The sequence below is a fragment of the Tamandua tetradactyla genome, chromosome 21, assembly GCF_023851605.1.
Source record: "Tamandua tetradactyla isolate mTamTet1 chromosome 21, mTamTet1.pri, whole genome shotgun sequence".
Classification (NCBI taxonomy): Eukaryota; Metazoa; Chordata; class Mammalia; order Pilosa; family Myrmecophagidae; genus Tamandua; species Tamandua tetradactyla.
The window spans coordinates 22018503-22043108 of record NC_135347.1 but is presented as its reverse complement, the minus strand read 5'-3'; the positions used below and the strand labels follow the sequence as shown (position 1 = coordinate 22043108).

Genomic DNA, 24606 nt, shown 5'->3' with positions numbered 1-24606 from the left:
TTAATATCAGACAAAGTAAAATTCACAACAAGGAAAACTACCAAGTATAAAGAGGGACTATATGATAAAGGGTCAATTCACCAAGAAGACACAACAATCCGTAATGTCTAAAAATTTCTAAAAAGCCTCAAAATAACTGCAGCAAAAATTGACAGACCTGAAAAGAGTAAGCAACAAAACCAAGTATACTTGGAAATTTCCTCTCTCAGTAATCAATAGAACAAGTAGACAAAAAACCCCAGCAAGTATATAAAAAACCTGAATACAGTCAGCCAACTTGATCTAATGGACTCAATAAAACCAAAATGCACATTCTTTTCAAATGCATACGGAATATTCACCATGAATAACCACATTCTGGGCCATAAAACATAACAAATTTAAGAGAGGAGAAATCATACAAAGTATAACTCTGCCATAACTGAATTAAAGTACAGATCAATAAAGAAAGATATCTGGGAAATCCCTGAACATTTAGTCATTAAACAACACACCTCTAAATAATCCAATGTGTCAAAGAGGAAGTATTAAAAAATATTAGAAAATATTTTGAACTGAGTGAAAAATGAGAATGTAACATATCAAAACAAGGAAATACACGATTAAATGCTTATAACAGAAAGGAAAGAAGGTCTTAAATCAACAATCCAAACATTTATCTTAAGAAACAAGGAGAAAAAATCAAAGCGGAAGCACACAAAGGGAGGAATATTTAATGATAGGAACAGAAATTCAAGAAATTGAAACAATAAAAGAGAGGAAGGGAAACAGAGAGAAATCACTAAAACCCAAAGCTGGTTCTTTGCAAAGTTGATCATTCCAGCCACTGTGACTGTGACGGGGGTTGGGGGGTGGAGGATGTGGATTTTACGATTTGTAAAAGCTAATTACCAAATTCATCTGAAAGGGAAAGAGACCTTGAATCGCTAAAAGTATCATAAAAAGGAAGAACAAAGTGGAAGGATTAACACTCCCTGACTTTAAAACCTATTATAAAGCCACAGTGGTCAAAACAGCATGGTACTGGGCAGGCAACAGTGGCTCAGTGGCAGAGTTCTCACCTGCCACGCCAGGGACCCAGGTTTGGTTCCCAGTGCCTGCCCAAGTAAAAAAACAATCAAATAACAACAAAAAAAAACCCAGCACGGTACCGGCACAAAGATGGAAGCACTGACCAATGGAATCGAATTGAGACTGCAGAAACAGACCACCAAATCTAAGGTCAACCGATTTTCTTTTTTAAGGCATTTTTTTTCTTTTTTTATGCATGGGCGGTACCAGAAATCGAACACAGGTCTCTGGTATGGCAGGTGAGGACTGTGCCTGCAAAGCCACCATGGCCTGTTCTGGTCAATTGATTTTTGACAAGATCCCCAAATCCTCTGAACCGGGATAAAATAGTCTTTTCAATAATTTGTCATGGAAGAACTGAAGATCAAAAGACAAGAGAATGAAGGAGGACCCCTATCTTTCACCCTACACAAAAATTAACTCAAAGTTGATCAAATACCTAAATATAAGAACTAGCACCATAAAGCTTCTAGAAGGCATTTTTCTGAAGAGCAAATACAGATGGCTCAAAAGTATATGAAGAGACGTGCATTTTCATTGGCTATAAGGGAAATGCAGATCAAGACTACAATGAGATACCACTTCAAACCTGTAAGAATGGCCGCTATTAAACAAACAGGAAACTATAAATGTTGGAGAGCATGCGGAGAAACTGGGACACTTACGCACTGCTGGTGGGAATTATAATGGTGCAGCCACTATGGAAGACTGTTTGGCGGTTCCTTAGGAAACGAAATATTGAGTTATCCTATGATCCAGCAATAGTACTACTTGCTATATACCCAGAAGAGCTGAAAGCAACAACAGACATTTGCATACCGATGTTCATAGCAGCATTAATCACAATCGCCAAGAGATGTAAACAAACCAAATGCCCGTCAACAGACAAGTGGATCAACAAAATGTGGTATATACATATGATGGAATATTATGCAGCAGTAAGACAAAATGTCATTCTGAAGTGCATGACAAGATAGATGAGTCTTGAGGACATAATGCTGAGTGAAGTTAGCCAGACACAAAAGGACAGATACTGTATGATTCGACTTTTATGACGAGCATAAAGGTATAATCAGAGGCTTATAATACAAAAGATAGGGGACTTACAGATACAAAGAAGCTAGAGTTGGGTGAACTGTTAGCTAATGAGGTTGAACTCCAATGAAAGGGAATAGATAGGAATGAAGGTGGTTCTTTTACAGACCCTCTATACTGCCATGTTGAAGATGAACAAGATTGAAAGGGGTTGTATAGACCTACATGTTCCACTGCTCAACACTAGAAATATGAACTCGTTCTCACAAGAATTACTTTAATGATATGATTCTTGTACAAAGAGTGTTTAAGTCCAGAGTACAGGGGAAAACTGCTATTGCGTGCTATGACCTATGTTCAAAAGGAAACCATCAGCACTACCACAACAACAGCAGAGGTAAATAGTGGCGTGAGGGACAAGAGTTAAGAGGAGGTTTAGATTTCCTATCTGGCGAGGGTGTGTTTATTGATTTTCTTTCTCTTGGGAACAATGAAATTATCTAAAATTGAGAATGTTGAGGAACTGAGGACTTTGGGTCCTCTACATGACACCTGATGAATGCAGGTGGCTGAAAGATGCATTGACAGAGAAGTAGACTGGCGAACGATGGTGTATACTTTGTACTTACAAATAGAGGTTGTGCTGTCACAAAAAGGAAGAAAGTCATGAGGCATGCAACGACGTGAATGAACATGTGGGACATTTGGTGAGACAAAATAAGCCAGAAACAAAAGAACAAGAATGGTTTGGTCACCGTTAGAAAATGCTTATAAGAAAACAAGCTAGGGACCTAGGCTGTAAGCTTTTACAATGGACACATTAAGTCCAGAGTGGTGATCATTATTTCTGAATTTTGAGAGGCTGTTTTATACATATAACCTGATATTTTGAGAGGCTGTTTTATATATATATAACCTGATATTTAGAGATAAGAACGAAGCTGAACAGGATGGGGTTAAGGGAATTCAGAACATAGGGTTAAGGAAGACACTGTCTACAGTTCAGAACCACACATACTCTTTGAGACCAATGGAAGAAAGGCATGTTTGGTCTGGAACTGAAATTTTCTGTAGTGCATAATCTAATTCAAACAATCTGTACAGCTCATTTGAACAATGGAAACACAGGGAGCCCAGAATAAGAAAGACGCCCTTTAATTCTGTATAGATTATTGTAAGGCCTGGATACATCCTAGAGTATATTAAGCAGTTAATCAAAAAGTATCGGCAAAGTCCCCTGAAGGATGGGAGACTATTAAACCTTACCATCAGGGAGTCCCCTAATACTGTGTCAAACTTTAGGGACACCCAAACCAATAGGCCATGCCCTCATCCTGAGGCTTACTCTTATGAAACGTATATAGGTAGCAGAGAAGCTTAGCCTACCTATACTTCTGGAGAACCTCTTTCATTGTTCAGGTGTGGTCTCACTCTCTCTAAGCCCAACTCTGCAAGTGAAAGAATTGCCCTTCCCCCTACATGGGACATGACATCTAGAGGTGAAAATCTCCCTGGCGAGACACCCAGGGATGAATCCAGACCTGGTACCATGGGCTCAACAATTCCATTCTGACCAAAAGGGGGAAAAGAAGTGTAATGAATAAAGTATCAGTGGTTGAGAGAGTTCAAATAGTCGAGAGGCTATTCTGGAGGTTTCTCTTATGCAAGCTTCAGTTTAGACCTTGCTACCTATCATAACCTGCCAACCCCGACCAGGACCATTCCACCCAATTCTAAAGAACACCTAGGGTAATATATAAGATTCCATAAGGGTTTCATGCACTAGAGTAACTTTCCAGAAACCTATAACCTCCAGATGGGTCCCTGGTCCAGATAAGCTCTGAAACCTACACCAATCTCTCCAGCACATCAGAGAATTTAATCTCCCTACTTCATATTAGGGACAGACCCTTCCAATAAGAAAAATTTAAAATTGCTATTGACCAAATACTCCTAAAGAGAGGGACAGAAAGATAAAAGGTGATGGTGGAGTTATACAGAGATTAGATTTGATAAATGAACATGAATGCTGAATCATTAAGTTGATACCTCTTTTAGTCTCCAGTATCTTAGAGGAGCTAGAAGTAAAAACTTACAACTGTGAAATTGTAACCCACTCAAACTCTGAAATACATTCTACAACTAATCGTGGTGCTGTGCTTTAAAATGTATAGCTTTTTTTATATGTTATTTTTCACCAAAAACAGAAGGAAAAATAGTGAATTGTGATGATAAAAAAAGATTTAAGTCCTCTAGCCTCCTACATTCTGCAGCAGCTAAAAGAAAAAATCTGAGAGGATCATATGGAAGCCCATGACAAACTCTGGGACCTGTCCTGTAACTACCTGTTGAAGAGTTTTTTGCAAACTATTACTTTTTTATTTCTTTGCTTTGTATATATATTATACTATACAATAAAAAAAGTAAAAAAATAAACACCTTTTAAAAAAAGTAAATAATCGGATTTGCTAAATCAAGTTAAATAAACAATTTGCTAATAAGTAAAAAAAGAAAAAAAAATCATTGACTAAGTATAGGTGGATCTAGATTAGTCTTATTTATGCAGGTGTAAGGGAATTTAAAAAGTGGATGGTGGAAAGATAAAAGTGCTTATCAGTAAAGACTGATAAAAGTAAGAGGTAAACTGCCAAGCTGAAGTACCAATGCATATTTATAGCTCTTTGTATATGGTTTGTGGTAGGCTGCTTGTACAATAGCCCCATTGATCCCTACCTCTTGGTGTACTTCTCTCCCTTTGGGTAGGACTGGATTTATTTACTCACTTCTAGTGAACAAAATATGTCAGAAGTGATGGGATGTCACTTCTGAGAATGGGGGGGGGGAGAACTGCGGCTCCTATTTTGGGAGTTCTCTCTTAGATCTGTTGTTCTAGGGGAAGCAAGCTGCCATGTGGTAAGCGGCCCAAAAGAGAGGCCCACTTGGCAGAGAACTTAAGTCTCTGGTCAATAGCCAATGAGGTTGGCTGAGACCTGTCAACAATCATGTGAGTAAGCTTGTAGTAATTCTCCAGACCTATTCAAACAGCCCCAGCCAAAGATGTGATTGCAACTTCATAAGAGATTACATTCTCTTAGCTGGGTCAAAAACAACCAGCTAAACCACAGCCAGATTCCTAACCACAGAAACTGTGAAATAAATGTTTGTAACGTGAAGCTGCAAAGTATTGATGCAATTTGTTAAGCAGCAATACATAACTAACATGTTTAAATAGTCACACTTTTCTTTGTACTGTTAAAATGGTTTCTGCCTGTATTAAACTCCTGAGAAAATAACTACCCCTCAAACTATCTTCTTAATTCATTTAACAAACATTTGTTCACATACACCTAGGTTTCTGCGGAGACACTAAGAGGCATGAGATTTCTTCAACAGCTTTAAGGATTATACAGTTGAAGCTGTATTAGGGTTCTCCAGGGAAACAGAATCAACAGGAAATATTTGTAAACATAAAATTTATAAAAGTATCTCACATAACCATGGGAACGTAGTGTCCAAAATCTGTAGAGCAGGCTGTGAAGCTGACGATTCCAATGGAGGGTATGGATGAACTTCACGGAAGAGGTTTGCTGGCCGAAGCAGGAAGAGAGCCTGTCTCTTCTAAATCCTCCTTAAAAGGCTTCCAGTGATTAAATCAAGCATCACTCATTGCAGAAGACACTTCCCTTGGCTGATTACAAATGGAATCAGCTGTGGATGCAGCCGACGTGATCATGATTTAATTCTATGAAATGTCCTCATACCAACAGACAGGCCAGCATTTGCCCAAACAGACAAAACAGGTACCACCACTTGGCCAACATGAACCTAACCAAGACAGTCCACTCCTTGTCAACTTGGCAGCTATACACATCACCGTAAAGCATTTTAAATTAGCATCACCCAATTTCTAAATGAAAAACAATAAAACACACATTTTTTTTTCTTTCACTTAACAATACTCAACTGTCCTGCACATAACCGGAAACACGTTAAATCTCTCCAGAATAAGGTGTAAGTGCTTGGGTTATATGGATTATATTTATTCTTTTTTTTTTCTTTTGTTTTTTTTTTGAAAGAAAGGAAGAAAGGAAGGGAGGAAGGAAGGAAGGGAGGGAAGGAGGGAGGGAGGGAGGGAGGGAGGGAGGGAGGGAGGGAGGGAGGGAGGGAGGGAGGAAGGGAGGAAGGAAGGAAGGAAGGAAGGAAGGAAGGAAGGAAGGAAGGAAGGAAGGAAGGAAGGAAGGAAGGAAGGAAGAAAGGAAGAAAGAAAGAAAGAGACAGACGGGCTCAGGCGGTCTGAAGCTTGAGTTTACATTAGACAGACTTCAGACCTATATTCTTTCTTAAACTTGGTATCTTACAACTTAAATAGCATAACAAAACAGCATTACAGCCCTCATTTCTGTAACTGATCACGTGGTCGTAGTTCATATTTATCACTACCTTCTTCCACTATCCATTCCATGTTCCCTTTACCCTCAGCACTTCAGGTGGCTGTGGTTCTTTGTCCGGTGGGGTGACCCAAAAATTTTAATCCTGAAGTTTCAGAGCCATTGATAGTCCTGCATGGATTGGGCTGTTGCAGTTTTCCATTGATTTTAATCATAGGGCATGGTTGTACCAAAAGATGCCATAATGGAGCTCCTATACTCCAGGAAAACTCTTCTTTACCTCCATTGTGTAGATGCAGTCCTATTTACCCTTGATAGTCAGAGTCAATCACCCCAGCCAATAATGTAATCCTCTTCTTGGCTTGTTGATCCAGGGGCATGAGTAGCCCAAAGTGACCAGATGGCAGTCTTAGATTCCACTTGAATGGAATCATTGTTTCTCCTGGTGGAAGCACTCCCCCTTTTAGAACTAAAACCTGTAGACCAGCAGAGCTCAAGGTTGCAGGGACAGGAAGCAAAAATTTTCCTAGTGGATCACAAGGGGTAACAGTGAGTGGTGCCACTCTCATTTCCACCCCTTGGTTCCTGGACCCATGGACCCTGGCTACGGGAGAAACAGCACCATGCAGCAGATGCTGATTCAGGGCAGCACAGATTCCTGGAGAACATCACCCAAGCCCTTCAAGGTACTGCCACCTAGTTGGCACTGTAATTGAGTTTTCAAAAGGCCATTCCACCATCCTATCAATCCAGCTGCTTCTGGATGATGGGGAAGATGGTAAGACCAGAGAATTCCATGAGCATGTGCCCTTCCCCACACTTCATTTGCTGTGAAGTGTGTTCCTTGATCACAAGCAATGCTGTGTGGAATACCATGATGATGGATAAGGCATTCTATAAGCCCATGGATGGTAGTTTTGGTAGAAGCATTGTATGCATGGAAAGCAAACCCATATCCAGACTATGTGCCTATTCCAATTAGAACAAATCACTGCTCATTCCATGAAGGGAGTGGTCCAATGTAATCAACCTGCCACCATGTTTCCAGCTGGTTACCCCGGGGAATGGTGCCATATCAGGGGCTGAGTGTGGGTGTATTAGTTAGGGTTCTCTAGAGAAACAGAATCAACAGGGAACACTTGCAAATATAAAATTTATGAAAGTGTCTCACGTGACCGTAGGAATGCAGAGTCCAAAATCCACAGGGCAGGCTACGAAGCTGATGACTCCAATGGATGGCCTGGATGAACTCCACAGGAGAGGCTTACCAGCCAAAGCAGGAATGCAACCTGTCTCCTCTGAGTCCTCCTTAAAAGGCTTCCCATGATTGGATTTAGCATCACTAATTGCAGCAGACACTCCCCTTTGGCTGATTACAAATGGAATCAGCTGTGGATGTAGCTGACGTGATCATGACCTAATCCTATGAAATGTCCTCATTGCAACAGACAGGCCAGCGCTTGCCCAATCAGATGAACAGGTACCACAACTTGGCCAAGTTGACACCTGTCCCTAACCATGACAGTGGGTCTCTGCTGTTGGCAGATTGGGCACTCAGCAGTGGCTGTAGCCAGGTCAGCCTTGGTGAATGGAAGGAAGCCCATGTTGCTAAGCCCATGCATAACCTCCATCCCTACCACCATGACCACTTATTTCGTGAGCCCACTGGGCAATGACAGGAGTTGCTGGGGAAAGAGGCTGACTGGTATTCACAGAATGGGTCATCTTATCCACTTGATTACTAAAACCTTCCTCTGCTGAAGTCACCCTCTGCTGTGCATTCACATGGGACACAAATATCTTTATGTTTTTAGCCCACTCAGAAAGGTCTATCCACATACTTCTTCCCCAGACCTCTTTGTCACCAATTTTCCAATTATGGTCTTTCCAAGTCCCTGACCACCCAGCCAAACCATTAGCAACAGCCCATGAGTCAGTACACAAACGCATCTCTGGTCAGTTTTCCTTCCAAGCAAAATGAACAACCAGGTACACTGTTCGAAGTTCTGCCCACTTGGAGGATATCCCCTTGCCACTGTTCTTCAAGAACACCCCAGAAAGGGGTCGTAGTGCTGCAGCTATCCACTTTCAGGTGGTACCTACATATCGTGCTGAGCCATCTGTAAACCAGGCCTGAGTTTTCTCTCCCTTGGTCAATTCACTGTAAGGAACTCCCCAAGAGGCCATAGCTCTGGTCTGGCAAAGAGAAGGTAATGTGGCACGAGTGGAGACCACAGGCATTTGGGCCACTTCCTCATGTAGCTTACTTGTGTCTTCAGGACCTACTCTGGGCCTATCTCATATATACCATTTCCATTTTATGATAGAGTGCTGCTAGGCATGTCCTATTTTATGGCTTGTTGGGTTAGACAACACCCAGCTCATGATAGGCAACTCAGGTTTCATGGTAATTTGGTGGCCCAGTAGCAGGTCAAAGCTGTTACTCAAAAGGAGAGTAGTTATCTGCAGCAGATGGTAAGGCTTTGCTACAAAATCCTAAGGGTCTGCACTGTGATTCTCCTATAGGGGCCTGCCAAAGGCTCCAAACTGCATCTCTATTTGCCACTGACACTTCTAGCACCATTGGATCTGCTAAGTCATATGGTCCAAGTGGCAGAGCAACTTCTACTGCAGCCTGGACCTCTTGCAGAGCCTCCTCTTGTTCAGGTCCCCACCCAAAATCAGCAGCATTTCTGGTCATTCAATAAATGGGCCGGGGTAGCACACCCAAATAAGGAATATGTTGCTGCCAAAATCCAAAGGGACCAACTAGGCATTGTGCCTCTTTTTCAGATGTAGGAGGGGCCAGATGCAGCAACTTATCCTTCACCTTGGAAGGGATATCTCGACATGCCTCACACCACTGGACACCTAGAAATTTCACGGAGGTGGAAGTCCCCTGTATTTTTGTTGGATTTATCTCCCATCCTCTGACACAGAAATGCCTTACCAGTAAGTCTAGAGTAGTTGCTACTTCTTGCGCACTAGGTCCAATCAACATGATATCATCAATATAACGGACCAGTGTAATATCTTGTGGGAGGGAGAAACAATTAAGGTCCCTGCCGACAAGACTATGACATAGGACTGGAGAGCTGATAACTCCTGAGGTATGAAAGTATATGGCTGACCTTGCCAGCTGAAAGTAAACTGTTTCTGGTGGTTCTTACTAACAGCTATTGAGAAAAAAAAGTATTTGCCAGATCAATAGCTGCATATCAAATACCAGGGGATGTATTGATTTGCTTAAGCAATGATACCACATCCAGAACAGCAGCTGTAATTGGAGTTACCACCTGGTTGAGCTTCCAGTAATCCACTGTCATCCTCCAAGATCCATCTGTTTTCTGCACAGGCCAAACAGGAGAGTTGAATGGGAACGTGGTGGGAATCACCACCCCTGCATCCTTCAAGTCCTTAAGAGTGGCAGTAATCTCTGCAATCCATCCAGGAATCTGGTATTGTTTCTGATTTACTATTTTGCTAGGTAGGGGCAGTTCTAGTGCCTTCCACTTGGCCTTTAAACCATAATAGCCCTCGCTGCATGAGTTAGAGAGCCAGTGTGGGGATTCTGTCAGTTGTTCAGTATGTCTATTCCAATCATACATTCTGGAACTGGGAAAATAACTACAGAACATATCCGGGGCCCCCTGGACCCACTGTGAGACAGACCTGAACTAAAACTCCATCGATCATCTGGCCTCCATAAGCCCCCACTCTGACTGGAGGAACAGAGTGACATTTTGGGTCCCCTGGAATTAATGTCACTTCTGAACCAATGTCTAAAAATCCCTGAAATACATGATCATTTTCTTTTCCCCAATGCACAGTTACCCTGCTTAAAGGCCATCAGTCTCCTTGGGGAAGGCTTGGAGGAAAATTAACAGTATAAATTTGTGGCAGTGTAACAGGATTCTTCCCCAAAGAGACATGGCCTCCCCTTCATTCAAGGGGCTCTGGGTCTATAAGTAGCTTCAAGTCTGGAAATTGATTAAGGGGCCGTAACTCTGTGTTTTTGTAATTCAAGTCAGACTTCTGTTCACCTGACCTAGAACTCTTTTGTATATACAGTTCAAACAAGAATTTAGTAGACTGCCCATCTATTGTATTTCTAGGTACCCCATGATTTACTAGCCAACGCCAGAAATCTCTGCGAGTCAGATTATTTTGACTCCTGCTTTGAGTTTGCTGTCTATTATAATAGCCACATCCACCCTGTCTTTGGCGATTAAGTGCTGCCACCGGGCTTCTGCCAACTTGGGATCTGGTCATCCCCACTGTGTTTAAGGATTCCAGCTCGGTGACAGCAGTTTCCACAGCAATACCTGACCTACAGAGAAGCACAACTACAGAGCTCTTCAGGGATGATGGCGCTAATCTCACAAATTTATTTCTCACTGTTCTGCTAAAAGGTGCATCCTCTGGACATTTCTGGGGGGTAAGAGCAGGCTTTGCATGATAAATCCACTCTAACATTCCAGTATCTCTAAACCTCTGGATCCCCTCCCCCACCTACATTATACCAGGGTAGTTCTGGCCTTTCAACCTTAGGTAATGTCGGCCACCTTTTGATCCATGTTTCAACCAACCATCCAAACAAACTGTTAATGCCTTTTCCAACCTCTCGAGCTATAACACTGAATGCAGAATCTCTGCTTAGTGGGCCCATATCAATAAATTCAGCCTGATCCAGCCTTATATTCCTCCCACTATTATCCCACACGCTTAAAAATTCATTGCCACACATATTCCCCTGATTTCTGTCTATATAAATTGGAAAACTCGCAAAGTTCTTTTAGAGTATAACGTACCTCCTTATGTGTGATACTTTGTAGCTCACTTTTAGGGGCCTGTTGGGACTTTAGTCTAGTTATAGGTCTGGAAGAAAGGAGGGGTGGTGGGGGTGGATCATTAAAATAATTAGAAGTATCTTCCAAGTCATTTGCTTCAGGGTATTCATTTGCAGTTTCATCTAATGACACAGGATTTGTCCTTCTAGGGCTGATCCCTTCAGGTAGAGGTTACGAGGCCAACTCCTCAAGGCAGGCTGGAGGTCAGGCGGCTATGTCCCCAGAACAGACTATTACAGGGTTATCTAGAGCAGCCTCAGCATGAACCTAGGGTTTCAACTTTGTCCCCGACATTATTATCAATCCATATGTCGCCATCCCATTTTTCAGGGTCCCACTCCTTTCCAATCAATGCCCTCACTTTAACGGCAGACACCATGCAAGTTTGAGATTTCAGTTTATATTGTAAAGTTGCTAGTCTAACAATAAGATTCTGAGTCTGATTTTCAAAGATCTCAAGTCTATGGCTACAGGAAATAAGATTTTCCCTCAGGAGACTCATAGAAACTTCTACATCTGTCAAACAATGCTTAAGCTTCTCATTTGAAGCCTTAAGCCTATCCCTTTCACTCATTAATGTATTCAGTGTATCTTACAACAACCAGCCAACATCTCTATACCTCCTATTTCCACAAAACTCCATAAAGATGTCAAAAACATTATCCCCCAGAGCCTTGGCTTCATACAAGTGAAGCATTAGAAGAATTGAATGGTGATATTTTGACTATATCTTTTGCCAACTCACTCCACGGATTGTCAGTGTCATTCTGATTATGGGAACCAGAGTTCTTAGTACCTTTGAGTCCAGTCAGAGCAGAAAACCATTCATAAGAAAACATTTTTAAGATTCTGTTTCTTAAGAACCACTCCTGGTACCAAGTTGTATTAGTTTGGGTTCTACAGAGAAACAGAATCAACAGGAAATATTTGTAAATATAAAATTTATAAAAGAGCCTCATGTAACCATGGGAACATAGAGTCCAAAATCTGAAGGGTAGGCTGTGAAACTGACGATTCTGATGGAGGGTCTGGACGAACTCCACAGGAGAGGCTTGCCAGCCGAAGCAGGAAGAGAGCCTGTCTCTTCTGAATCCTCCTTAAAAGGCTTCCAGTGATTAAATTAAGCATCACTTGTTGCAGAAGACACTCCCCTTGTCTGATTACAAATGGAATCAGTTGTGGATGCAGCCGACGTGATCATGATTTAATTCTATGAAATGTCCTCATGGCAACAGACAGGCCAGCACTTGCCCAACCAGACAACAGGTACCATCACTTGGCCAAGTTGAAACATGAACCTGACCATGACAAAGGCATTTCTCAGTTATCTTTGAATAAGTTGATATTCAAGAGAAAAAGTATTTCAGAGGTTGTTTTGAAGAATGAAAACAAAGATCTGCAAATAACTGACCAATAATAACATTTTGGTTGAATAAAGAAAACTATGAAGAAAAAAAATTATACTTAAAAAAATTGGTATATCATTTGCATTCAACTAGCAAATTGCTTACTTTAATACAGGCCAACCAGCAATAGCTCAAATATGACAGAAGTCCAAGTTAGAAGAATCTGTCCTCTTCCATCTTATTGCTCTTTCATTATTGCCCTCGTGTATAAGGTTGAAGATCTCTTACTCTTATAATCCAGGTGATCTAGACCTCAAAAGACAGAAGAGGAAGAGGAGGGCAAGCAGCTGCCATTTAAGAGAATGATTTGTTAAGTTGTGCACATTGCTTCCAGTCACATCCTGTTGCATAATATTTAGTCGCATTGCAATACCTATCAACAAGAGAAGCTGAAAATTACAATCTCTAATGAAGTAGCCACATGCCTAGTTAGAAATTGGTGGGATGATTATATTAAAAATAATATGAAAGGGATGGGCATTGGGAAACAACAGTGATGTCAAAGTTATGACCTGGGTTGAAAACAAGATTCATATTCATGATCTTTAGTGGCAAATCTGGACAAAACAAGTAAACTACTGACTGTCAGAAAATACACAAGTCATATCGATGATATAATCTGAATCAATCACTATCAAGCAGATATCCAATATTCCTAAACCTTAAAAGACTCCATTATTGAGTAGAGCATTTACATAAAATATCAGAACGTATCTCAGACTGAAGAAACTTCCAGAGAAAGTATTATTGTTTGACATTTGGTCATAACTACTCCAAAGAAGCTTATAGTATGCAAACAATATCTACATTTAGTCATTTCATTTCTTGATGAAGAGATTTTTATCTGCTTTATTGCCAAAACGAACTAAGGGTTATGAATAAGCAAACTGTTAGTAAACTGTAGTCATAAGGTTAGAAAAGAAGTGAGCTTGTATAGTTATATTACACTGATCATCTCCTGTATATCAGGGAATATAGTAGGTGTTATGGGAGTTATAGAGGTGTTAAAGATACAACACAAAATTCCTAACTACATATTGTATGATGGCATCTGTATGAAGTTTCTAGAAAAAGCAAAACTATACAAAAAAAAAAAGGTAGATTAGTGGTTGCCTGGTAATGGGAACATAAGGAGAAATTAACCACAAAGAGGCATAAGGAAACTATCATCTTTCTCCCCTGAACATTCGAATTCCTGTCCGATAAAACACACAAATACACACACACAAAAAATTTAATAAAGTACTAAGCAGAAAATATTCCATAGATTTAGACTGATTCCTCCTCTGAAGTCTTCTCAGAATTAACTATTTCAACCTAATTCAACTTTTCCACTAGTATTTTTTATTTTTCCCCCACGTACATCATGTTCTGTCTCTTTCTTAAATATTCTATTTATATTACCTACGAAAAGCTTGAAAGTGAAATTTACTATGCAGTCTGTTGAATAAAGACTCATTCGGAAAAACAAAAGCACAAACTGTATTTCTGGTACTTTTCTAATGATACAGCCATAGGGAAGTCACAGATTCTGAAACTATTTTGATTTAATTTCCCACAATTTGATTACTAAAATTTAAAGCACAACAAACTAATAAAATCCCAACTGTAACTGTATAATAAAGTCAGATGTTATGAAACTTATAAGAGAACAATTTTTATTATAAAGCCAGTTATAGAATTCAATAAAAAGCAAGACTCTAGACTTCATAAAGTAGGATATTTAGCCAAAGTTAAGCCACTTTTTAAGAAACTATTATGATAATACAAAATGTTTCCATATTTGCCTTCACTTATCTTCCTTCACACTAATTATTTATACAACCTATAATCAAAGTTGACAAAGCAAGGCTCAAAGTCATTCCCTTGACAGCTACTCTTTACAAAATAACAAAATTGTTACAGAACTTCTTAAAATGAGAAGAAAACAAATCTCACTTTTGGGTAGCTTGATTAAATTCATCAGGACTACTTGGCATCCTTTAGCAAAGAAAAATCTTGAACCTGAAGTCATAAGGATCACTCCATTTCAGCACTAACTAAAACCATTCCTAGAACTTGACAGAAAGTTTCTAGAAGTTTTCTTAGTAACTGGAACCTTAAATTAAGCATTCATGAAATGCTACATGTAACTTAATTTCTCCTACTTACTAGTAATTTCCACTCAACATTTTTTAAAAAGGTATGATTTTTCTACTTTGACTCCTATTTGCATGTATGTGGGCTTGCATCTCTATTTTCATATATGGAAAAAAAAAAACAGATCAGGCACACAGCTTTCCTCAAAAGCACATGTCTCTGGTAAAACATTTCCTTGCCCACTAGAGCAACCTGATGTTATTAAAAGCTATAAAAATAATTTAATATGTACTGGCACATTAAGAGGGGTCACACCTTATAAGGTGGTTTTCTAATGGTGGTGATATATTTTAGATCTATTTCATGCTCTCTCACCTGTTTTCCTTTGAAAAGAAATATATTAATAGGTCTTCTGACAGACAGCAAGGTATCTTAACATATAGTATACAAAGTCTCTAAATTTTAAATATAGATACCATGGTAGCCAATTACTCATATAGTAACTACTTAAAAGAAAAACACTCCACAGTTCTCATTTTGTAAAATTGTTTCAGAGTGGTTTCACACAAATATCTAATTGTGGTAGCAGTAGGTAGGTTTACTTTAAGTGGTAAAGGTAACAAATAACAGAGCCTGAAGCTAACTCATGCCATCCAAAACAATCCATTAACCAAAGATCAACGGTAACAGGCTAAAGAACTTAAGAAAATGCAACTCACACAGATGACCTTTGAAGAGTCATTCCCTGCTTCTCAAATGTCTCATATTTAAAGACCACAATTCAATCCTACAGACCCAATGATAAAATTAGCCTCTGACTCAAAGTGGGTTAGAAGGCACCTGGTGTAAGCCCCCACTCAAGTCAGCAATCCCCTCTACAACATCTCTGAGAAAAGTTTCATTCAGGTCCTCCTGAATAATAACATATTGAAAAGATCTCTAGACCTGGAAATACTGAGCTGCATTTCAGCCCAGGGTCTGCCACTCACTATCAAAAATGCACCTGGGTAAGCTATTTCAATTCTCCAAGCCTCTATTTCTATTTCTCCATGTATAAGAAGGGAAGGTACTAGAGGGCCTCAAAAGTCTTTTCCTGTTCTGAAGTTGGAGACTTATGATTTTCAGTAAGGTTATTAGAAAGAACCCAGTTCATTTTTAAACAGCTCTGTTAGAAAGGATTTTCTAAAATTCCAAATACACACACTCTTCAACTCTGAAATCCCACTTCTTGAAATCTACCCTAGAATAATGACATGTGCAAAAAAAAAAATCTGTCTGTAGTAAAGCAAATACGTGGAAACATCCATTAACTGAGAAATAAATACAGGATTGTATACTACAGGATATTATGCAACAGTTAAAAAAAAAAAGAACCACATTAGTTACTATATGAAGCCATATACTATGAAAGTTACATGGGGCTGGTTTGATGAAACTTTCTACAACAGCAGAAACGTTCTAGCTCTGCCCAGTTACTATGATAACCATTAAGCTATAGCTATATATGATTACTGATCTCTGAAATGTGGCTATTGTAATTGAGAAACTGAATTTTTAAAATTGTATTTAATTTATTTTAAATTTAAATAGCTACATGTAGCTAGTGGCTACTGTAATGTACAGCCACAGTAAACCATCTAGAAGACACACTAAAGTAATAACAGTGTTTATCTCTGGAGGGGTAAAGTGTTTGGGAGGGTAAATGTGAACCAAAACAAACTTTTGCTTTACTAACATTATTAGAATGCTTTAAAACAAAGGAATACTTATTACTTACATAAAAGTAAGTTGAAAGAAAAAAGGCATTGCTGATATTAGGCCAAAATTTGCCTATGAACACAGAAAAAGTTTAATTTTTCTTTTTTGCTTTTGCCATACTTGGGAAAAAAATTAAGCAAATATGAAAACTTTCCTCTAAAATATCCTTTAAATCACATTTCCTCTCCCAAGCCATGGTCCATAACACACCCCTGCCCTTTTAAAAAAAAATTGGAGTAACTTGCTGGTACAAAAGATTCAGCAATATACTTATAAAGGCTCGTGACCCAATACCAGGAGAGCACATTATACTTTCTAAGAATGTTTTCCATCAGGGTGATGGATTTCAGCTTCCTATGCAAACAACGCTTCTAATACTGGGGGGAAAAAAACTATCACAGTAGTTCCCAGAGTATCCTCTTCTCCAAACCGAACATCTCCAGTCCAGTTCTTACTAGAAACAGTTAGAACCCTTTAACCACACATGGCTCTGTTATGTTTCAAACAGTAATTTGAATCAGGACATGACATTCATTAGAGACTTGCCTTAGCGGTATGGTATATACACTTAGGTCAGACTCCCTCAAGACTCGGCCATTCATTTCCCATTAATATTTATTGAGTGCTACCATATGCTGAGTACTGCACTTGGGGAGGGAATACAGTAGAAAGCAAGGCATACAGCCTTCTGCCCCAAAAGCCTTGTCCCCCAAAATCCTACTTGGAAAGAATCTTGATTTCAATTCATTCCAGGCTGTCCCACTCACTTCATGCTGAATGCTACAAGGACCACAAGATCTGTTAGAGAATCTTTATGTCAGTTTCTATTACAAGAAATGGAAATCTACTTAACATGTCCAAATACTCCAACATAAAAGGGCAAGTAATTGTCAAAAGATCCTCAGGCCAAGTTTTCAGCAGTCTACAGCAAAAATGTGAAAAAGAAGAATGAAGCAGATAGAATAAATTTATTATAGGGTTTTACTACATTGCAAGATTATGGGGGGAATAAAATTAAAATGTTCTCTACCGCATGAAATAATTTAAATAAAAAGTGCCTCGTTTTTGTTTTGGTTTGTTTTTTAGCAGTCTTACTTAGCCAAATAAAAAGACAGCAATTAAACCTCGTGCCAAATTTATCAATGATCTAGAGGTATCAGGAAAGTTCCCTCTGCCCTAAAATCCATCCCCTTCCCACACCACATGACAAGCAATTACTCTTCAATATACCTCCAGAAGTGCTGTCATGTTCCCCTCACTTTTGCTGTATTTTCACAAGAAGACTAATTCTACTGTTCACAGTAGAACAGATCCAAACATACGGAATTATAAATATGCAAAAAAGACTAATCAAAGAAGGTATACTGGTGACTGGTGACCTTGAGTATCACTAAAAGTAGTCAAATTCTTAACAAGGTTATTTATGGCTAACCTTAAGTATTATCCACAGTGAAAAAGGGAGGCTTATGTTTCTTAAGCTCCAGAAAGGGAGAAGAGGAAGGAGCGACAGCAGGCAAAAAATGAGACAAAAGAACTTAAGTTAATCATAACTTCATACAAATTCTATCTCATAACTTTGTCACTAACATTGACAAAATTGCAAAATTCACTTAGTTGAAAGTGCTGCAAAGCTACCACACAACAACCATCTCTTCTCCACACACCCATCCCCAACAAAAAAATACATTTGCCCTTACTTTGTAGGAACCTGTATGCTCTAATGTAGGGATTAAACAGAAGTAATGCAATACAACACAGAATGAAGAACAGGGTTTTTTAGGGCAGGCAGGCCTAAATTCCCTAGTTCCAGACCCAGATGCGCCCCTTACTTTGTGGGTGTGACCCTGTACAAGTCATTCAATGTCTTCATGCCCCACTAGAGTGTAAACATCATCGGAGCAAAGACCACTTCTGCCTGCCTCACTACTGTTAAGTCTGGCCCATAGCACTTAAATGCCAGTTTCTTCTTGAATAAAATGAAGACGTTAACAATATTTATTTCACAGGGTTATATGAAGAATTAAATGAGATATTATGTATACAAAGCTTCTGGCACAGTGCCTGATCATAGTAAGTGCTCAGTACAAGTTAACTGTTATTTCAACCAGCAGCTATTAAATCTAAAAGTATCGTTCGAAGGCTTTCAAATACTAATAGACAAAATCACTATCCAGTAAGTATAAATTGCTCAATTGATAAAATATTTCACAAAAGCCTACAAATAGTTTCTAAACCACTGGGCTTGGAATCTAAAAAGAGACGAACCTTAAACTGTGGGTAATAGATGGAAGTTATAACAGTCAGCAGACTCCACATTTTTCTAGTTCAAAAAACAGACGGTAAGCATCTTCCCTACTGAATTCCCAATCGGATGTCCCTGGCTCTCAGGGCAGCCCCCTCCCCCGTGCTTAGGGGGAGGAGAGAAGAAACCTTGGAGGCGGGGGCCGGAGTTGGGGAAGCGAGCATCCTTGCGGCCCACACCCACCTTGAGCAGAATGGATGGCGGCAGCTGGTTAATGTCTGGGATTTCGGGGGGCGGCTCCCGGTAACAGTCGCAGGGGTTTTCGCGGGACTCCGGACCGTCCGCGTCGCCGCCTTCATGCTGCTGCTGTTGCTGGGCGGGCGAGGGGGCGGCGCCCCCAGCTCGGACAGCGTCCCCGCCGGCCTCTATGGAGGCACCTTCCGAAGTGGGAGAGGAAGGCGGGGGACAGAGCTGCTGCGGGGGCTGCTCCGGGCTCTGGCAGCAGCCGGCGTCGGGGGGCCGCGGCGGCGAGGCTCCTCCCCCCGCAGGCCCTCCTCCGCCGCCACCGCCACCGCAGCCCCCGCCGCCACAGCGGGGCTGCTTGCAGGGGGTGCAAGCAGGGACCCCTGCCCCTTTCCGCTTGCACACCATCTCTGGAGATGTGGTGGGCTCGGGCGGCGGCGGCGACGGCCCCCGGAAGAGGTGCACGGCGGCAGGCGGCCCCAGGAAGCGCACAGGCCCCACGCTGGCCAGGAAGAGGCTCCGGCCCTGTTGCTCCCAGGCGGCGGCCGCGGCCAGCCCCAGCTCTTTGCAACAAGAGGCGGGCGAAGAGGCCGAAGCGGCGGCGGCGGCAGCGGCGGCGGCGGAAGAGAGCAGGAAGCGACAGGCAGCGGCCGCGCAGTCCTCGGCGGCCAGGGCCGCGTAGCGCCTCGCCAGGTGCTGCGAGGAGGCGGCGGCGTAGGCCCCGTCTCTCGGCGGCGGCGGCGGCGAGAGCGGCGGCTCCTCCTCTGGGCCGGCGGGGGCGGGCGCGCCGGGACTGTGCACGATGAAGCAGAGCATGCAGGGCCCGCGGAAAAAGCAGTCCCGGCTCTGGGGCGCCGCCGGCTGAGGGGGCGCCTTGGCCGGGGACCGGCGGGGCAGCCTGAGGAGAGGGCGGCGGCGGCGGCACCAGCTGCAACAGCGAGGCCTCTTCTGGCTTGGGCGGTTACGCGGCTCCTTCGAGAGAAGGTGGCCCATATAGAAGGCCCCGAGGACGGGGATAGGGACGGGGACGGAGGGAGGCCCAGAGAGGCGGGCTCCCGGCGGCGGGACAGGCCGCTCGCTGGCTCGGCCCCGGGCCCGCGGCGGGGTCGCCCGCTCTGCGCACACGCACACACGCACACACAGGCACACACGCGACGGTGGGGGGTGGGCGTCGGCTGCGAGCTGCCTGGGTGCCCGACGGGGGCTACATGCTTTGCCCAGAAAAGCCGGGAAAACGACGGGAGAGAGCTTTGGGGACGCGAGAGAAGGAGAAAGCCTGCCGGCTATGCGACCAGTCCGAGTCCGGGCCCGGCCTGCCGGCTCAGTCAGTCAGCGCCGTGGCCGGGGGAGCGCCGGGTCCCCTTCGGACCATTTTAACTGCGGCTCCGCCGGCAGTGCGCGCACTCGCGACGCGGCTGGGCTCTGCGGGAGCGCGCGGCCCGCGCTGAAAGGGGGCGGAGTCGGCCGCGGCGGCGCGCTGGAGGCGGGGACGCGGGCTTCAGGCAGCTCACCCGGGACTACCGCCAGGCGGGGGACTGCAGAGAGGATGCTGGCCCGCTAGGGCTTGGGGCTCGCGGGGTGCAGCGCGCCTTATTCCCTTCCGGAGCCCAAGGTTTCGTGGAGGCCGTTGCGCCCCCGCCCCCTTTTCTGGAGCGGGAGGAGACGCTTCCGAGCCAGCTGTGTGACATCCGTTTACACTGCCGCGCTGACGTCTAGAGGTGTAAGTTCAAGAGCTGCCATTGGCCAAGAGCCGCTCGGCTCTCCCCTGCACTCCGAGACCGAGGCCAAGTGCTGTAAACAGGAGTCCAGCCGGAAGGGCCGATCTAGGCACAGACTGGGCTCGGGCTACCCCTCGGATGGGGTGGGGGACGCGCGGCCCTTGGGTGATGCGGTCCCATGTCCTTATGTGGGAACGGATTGGTTATGCGGCACCATTGTTTCCCCACTTGTTTTCATACTTGTTGCTTGTGGCATAATGCTGACTTTCCATAACTTTATTTCAAAATGAAGTCGTATATCAAAGACATCACAATAGGAAGATAATTTCTCAACTCAGTAAGTCAAACAGCATCCCAGTCTACTATATATGAAGCCATACATGAATTTATTGTCTGTACCCTCAGAATCCTGTACATCCATCCATCATATACTTTAAAAAATGATTGTGCAGTGCCTACTATAGGACACACTGCCCCAGGCAGTACTTGGTGACCTGGGTGAGAAAGAAGTAATAAGAGTTTGCAGACAAACAACCCTTTAGAAGATTTGACTATAATGAGAGCAGAGAATAAAAAACAGTGGTACATGGCGTTGGAGGGTGGTTAGCTTTCACAAGGAAGAAATTTGAGGATGCTTAAGTATGGGATGGGAATGAGCCAGTATAAGGAAGGAATAAGGGGATGAAAAGAAAAAAACAGTAAATTCCCTGAGAAGATGGAATCTGGAATGCTTTAGGAGGGGTACCTTCCTCATTGTGATTGGAGGGAATGAGGAAAGGATAGATAAAGAATACCGATGTTTGGAAGTTTGTGGCACGGAAGTTGCAAGTATTCCTTTCGGATGGTTTCAATTTCCCTTTAAGTGGAGCCGGTTACCTGTTGAAGGATGAAAGACAAGTCGCAGGGGTTTTAAAAACATCCCATCAAACCTTTGCTAATACCAGTCTCTGTCATGAATGACTTTTATTTTAGGTCTGTCACACTCAGGAATCTACCCCCTTAACCGCCCCTTTCTGCCTGTAGGGGCAGCCTTCCAGTGTCCCAAACTCCACAAGGGGGTGATAGGTGGAAAGAAATGTGGGGCAGTCCCCCTGCCTGAGGACTTTGCCATCTCTACCAGGCTAAACAAAGGGGACGGGTGGGGGTGGGGGATTCCAAGCCTTTTCATGGGGGAAAAAAAAGGGAAAACCACTTAAGTGTGGTGTTGTTGATATGGTGGTACAAATTTATGTTTCATTTTAACTCTCTAGTATGTTTTATAAATGCCTATAGTCGCTATGTATTATTTTAATAATGAAAAATATGTTTCATAAACTTTATAAAATAAGTTAATGAAATGTCTACCATTGTAGCAGGCAGAATTCTAAAATGACTGTCAAGATTCTCACTTCAGATACACCCATCCTACATAATCCACCACCCATAAGCCTGGGAAAGATCTATGAATATGATGGGACATCATTCCCATGATTGGGCCTGACCTAATCAGGTGAGTCTTTGAAAGAAAATCTAGAAGTCAGAGCCAGGGAGATCTCAGAGAAATTCAAAGCAGCAGCAGATATACTTTCTTGTTGGCTTCCAAGAAGGAAACTCCTATGTTGCAGAGAGAGTCACCAGGCAGGAAATGGCAGGTAACCTCTAGGAGATAAAAATAGTCCCCACTGATGGCCAGTGATTTCTGAATTCTGCCAACAACCGCATGAAGTTGGAGGAAGACACTGAACTACAGAAATACATGTTTCAATATGATGACAAAGGCAGTAGTCTACATGACAAAAAAAAAAAATTAAAAAGCAAATGTACTAGTACTGGACAATACCTGGTATCCAATTCAGGCTACATATATATAAAATGATCTGACCACAAATATCATGCTTATGCAAAATAAATTTTTTCTTAGAACATCAAAATTCTAGCCATTCTCACTGCCTACCACCTTATTCCCCTTGTGAGTATTTTGAGAAAACTTCTATAATAAAATATAAAAAGGATCGGTATGGCATTTAAAAATTGCAAAAGCAGAACACAAAACATCTGTAATGCATTTCTATATAAAATACACATTAACTCTTGTTAGTTAAAAAAAGATAGAACAAGAAACCACCCTGAATAACTGTTAAAACCTCATCATGGAAAAATTCTCATCATTTATAACATTACTGGTGTGCCAGTTTGAAAGCCATATACTCTAGAAAAGCCATGTTTTAATCCTAATCCATTTTGTGGAGACAACCTTTTCTTTTAATCCCTATTCAGCACTGTAGGTTGGAAACTTGATGAGAGTATCTCTGTGGGCATGTGACACATCCAATTGTGGCTACTAACCTTTGATTGGAGGGAGATGTGTCTTGATCAGTTTACTGGAATCCTTTAAAAGAGGAAGCATTTTGGAGAGAGGAAGAGAGCCACAACAGAGCCAGGAGAACAACTAGAGCCCATGCAGCCAGAGACCTTTGGAGATAAAAAAAGAAAACACCCCTGGACAAGCTTTATGAAACAAGAAGCCTGGAGAGAAATCTAGCTGACCTCACCATGTTAGCCATGTGTCTTTCTAGTTGAGAGAGAAACCCTGAACTTTATCAGCCTTTGAGTGAAGGTAACCTCTTGTTGGTACCTTAATTTGGACATTTTTATGGACTTGCTTTAATTGGGACATTTTCATGGCCTTAGAACTATAAACTTGCAACTTACTAAATTCCGTCTTTAAAAGCTGTTCCATTTCTGGCATATCACATTCTGGCAGCTAGCAAACCAGAACAATTGGTATACAACTGATGGATATACTTTTAGAAGAAAACTCACTTGAAGAAGTCATTCAAAATATGTTTAAAATTATGAATAAGTAACTCACTGCTTACCCATCCTCAAAGTGTTTTATCATAAATATTCTTCTTAATATTAGCCACAAGAAAAAGAAAAGAGAAACTCCACAGAAGTGTTTCTCAAAATAAGGTCCAAAGGCACAGTAGACTTCTGACGTGGGCCCAGTGAATGTGCATTTTAAATAAACTTCCTAAGTAATCCACATTCTAAAACTTAAGAACTAATGCCGTAGGGAAAACATTATTTTTTTCAGGTTTTCATTGCTTTCAGACCTAGTTATTTGAAGAAAAGAGAGTATATGGCCAGAAACTTTGGAAAAATTACATTTCTAATGAAATGTGGCTTCCAAAAAGGTATTTATTAAATGCCAACAAATTTTAAATAATTCTAAAGTTAAGAGTAGATAGTGTTCCCTAAAATTAAATGTTACTCAGATTGGACCATTATAAGTAATTTGGATGGTTCATGGTTACTTCTTAAGTCCCTTTTCATAAAAAAAAAGTATTTAAAGAACAGTAAGATGATATATTGGGAACCCCTTTATATAATAAATTGCTAAATACTAATAGTGATTTTTAAAAGTCTGAAGAATCTTCCCCTGAAATGAATTCTACTCTGTATTACATGTATTACCTACTTAATAAAAATTCACTTAAGATGGAAATGTGATCTATATGACTGTGTATGTGTGTTTGTGAGTGTGTGTCCTGAGCATTTATTCATATTATTTTTTTGGATTTCATTGAAGATTCCATAAATAGGATCCAGATTTTGAATAATGTATTTGGGGGGATGTAACAAACATAGTTAAGGTACAATACTTGCAAAATACATTATTTTCCTATATACTAAATTATACGGGAGAAAACATATGTTCTGCTACCAGTGAATAATGGAATAATTTTACAAATTTGGTAACAAGTACCTCCTAATTATTTAAATCAAGGTATAAAAAAGCCATTGTGGAATTCACTCTCCAATAAGAAATACTAC

General features: G+C 41.7%; 1 protein-coding gene and 1 long non-coding RNA gene across 2 annotated transcripts in view; one reads left to right on the top strand and one right to left on the bottom strand.

Moving 5' to 3' along the window:
- The window catches only part of FBXL17 (F-box and leucine rich repeat protein 17), a 574971-nt gene extending 554807 nt beyond the window's left edge, over positions 1-20164 (bottom strand). The window contains exon 1 of the mRNA XM_077139013.1: positions 19073-20164. Within this exon, the coding sequence (XP_076995128.1) occupies positions 19073-20065 (993 nt within the window). The 5' untranslated portion in view covers positions 20066-20164. The remainder of the gene's footprint in view (positions 1-19072) is intronic.
- Positions 20165-20529: 365 nt separating this feature from the next.
- Positions 20530-24606, top strand: part of LOC143665527 (uncharacterized) — a 78492-nt gene continuing 74415 nt past the window's right edge. Inside the window, exon 1 of the long non-coding RNA XR_013167035.1 lies at positions 20530-20792. This is a non-coding gene — a long non-coding RNA (uncharacterized LOC143665527). The remainder of the gene's footprint in view (positions 20793-24606) is intronic.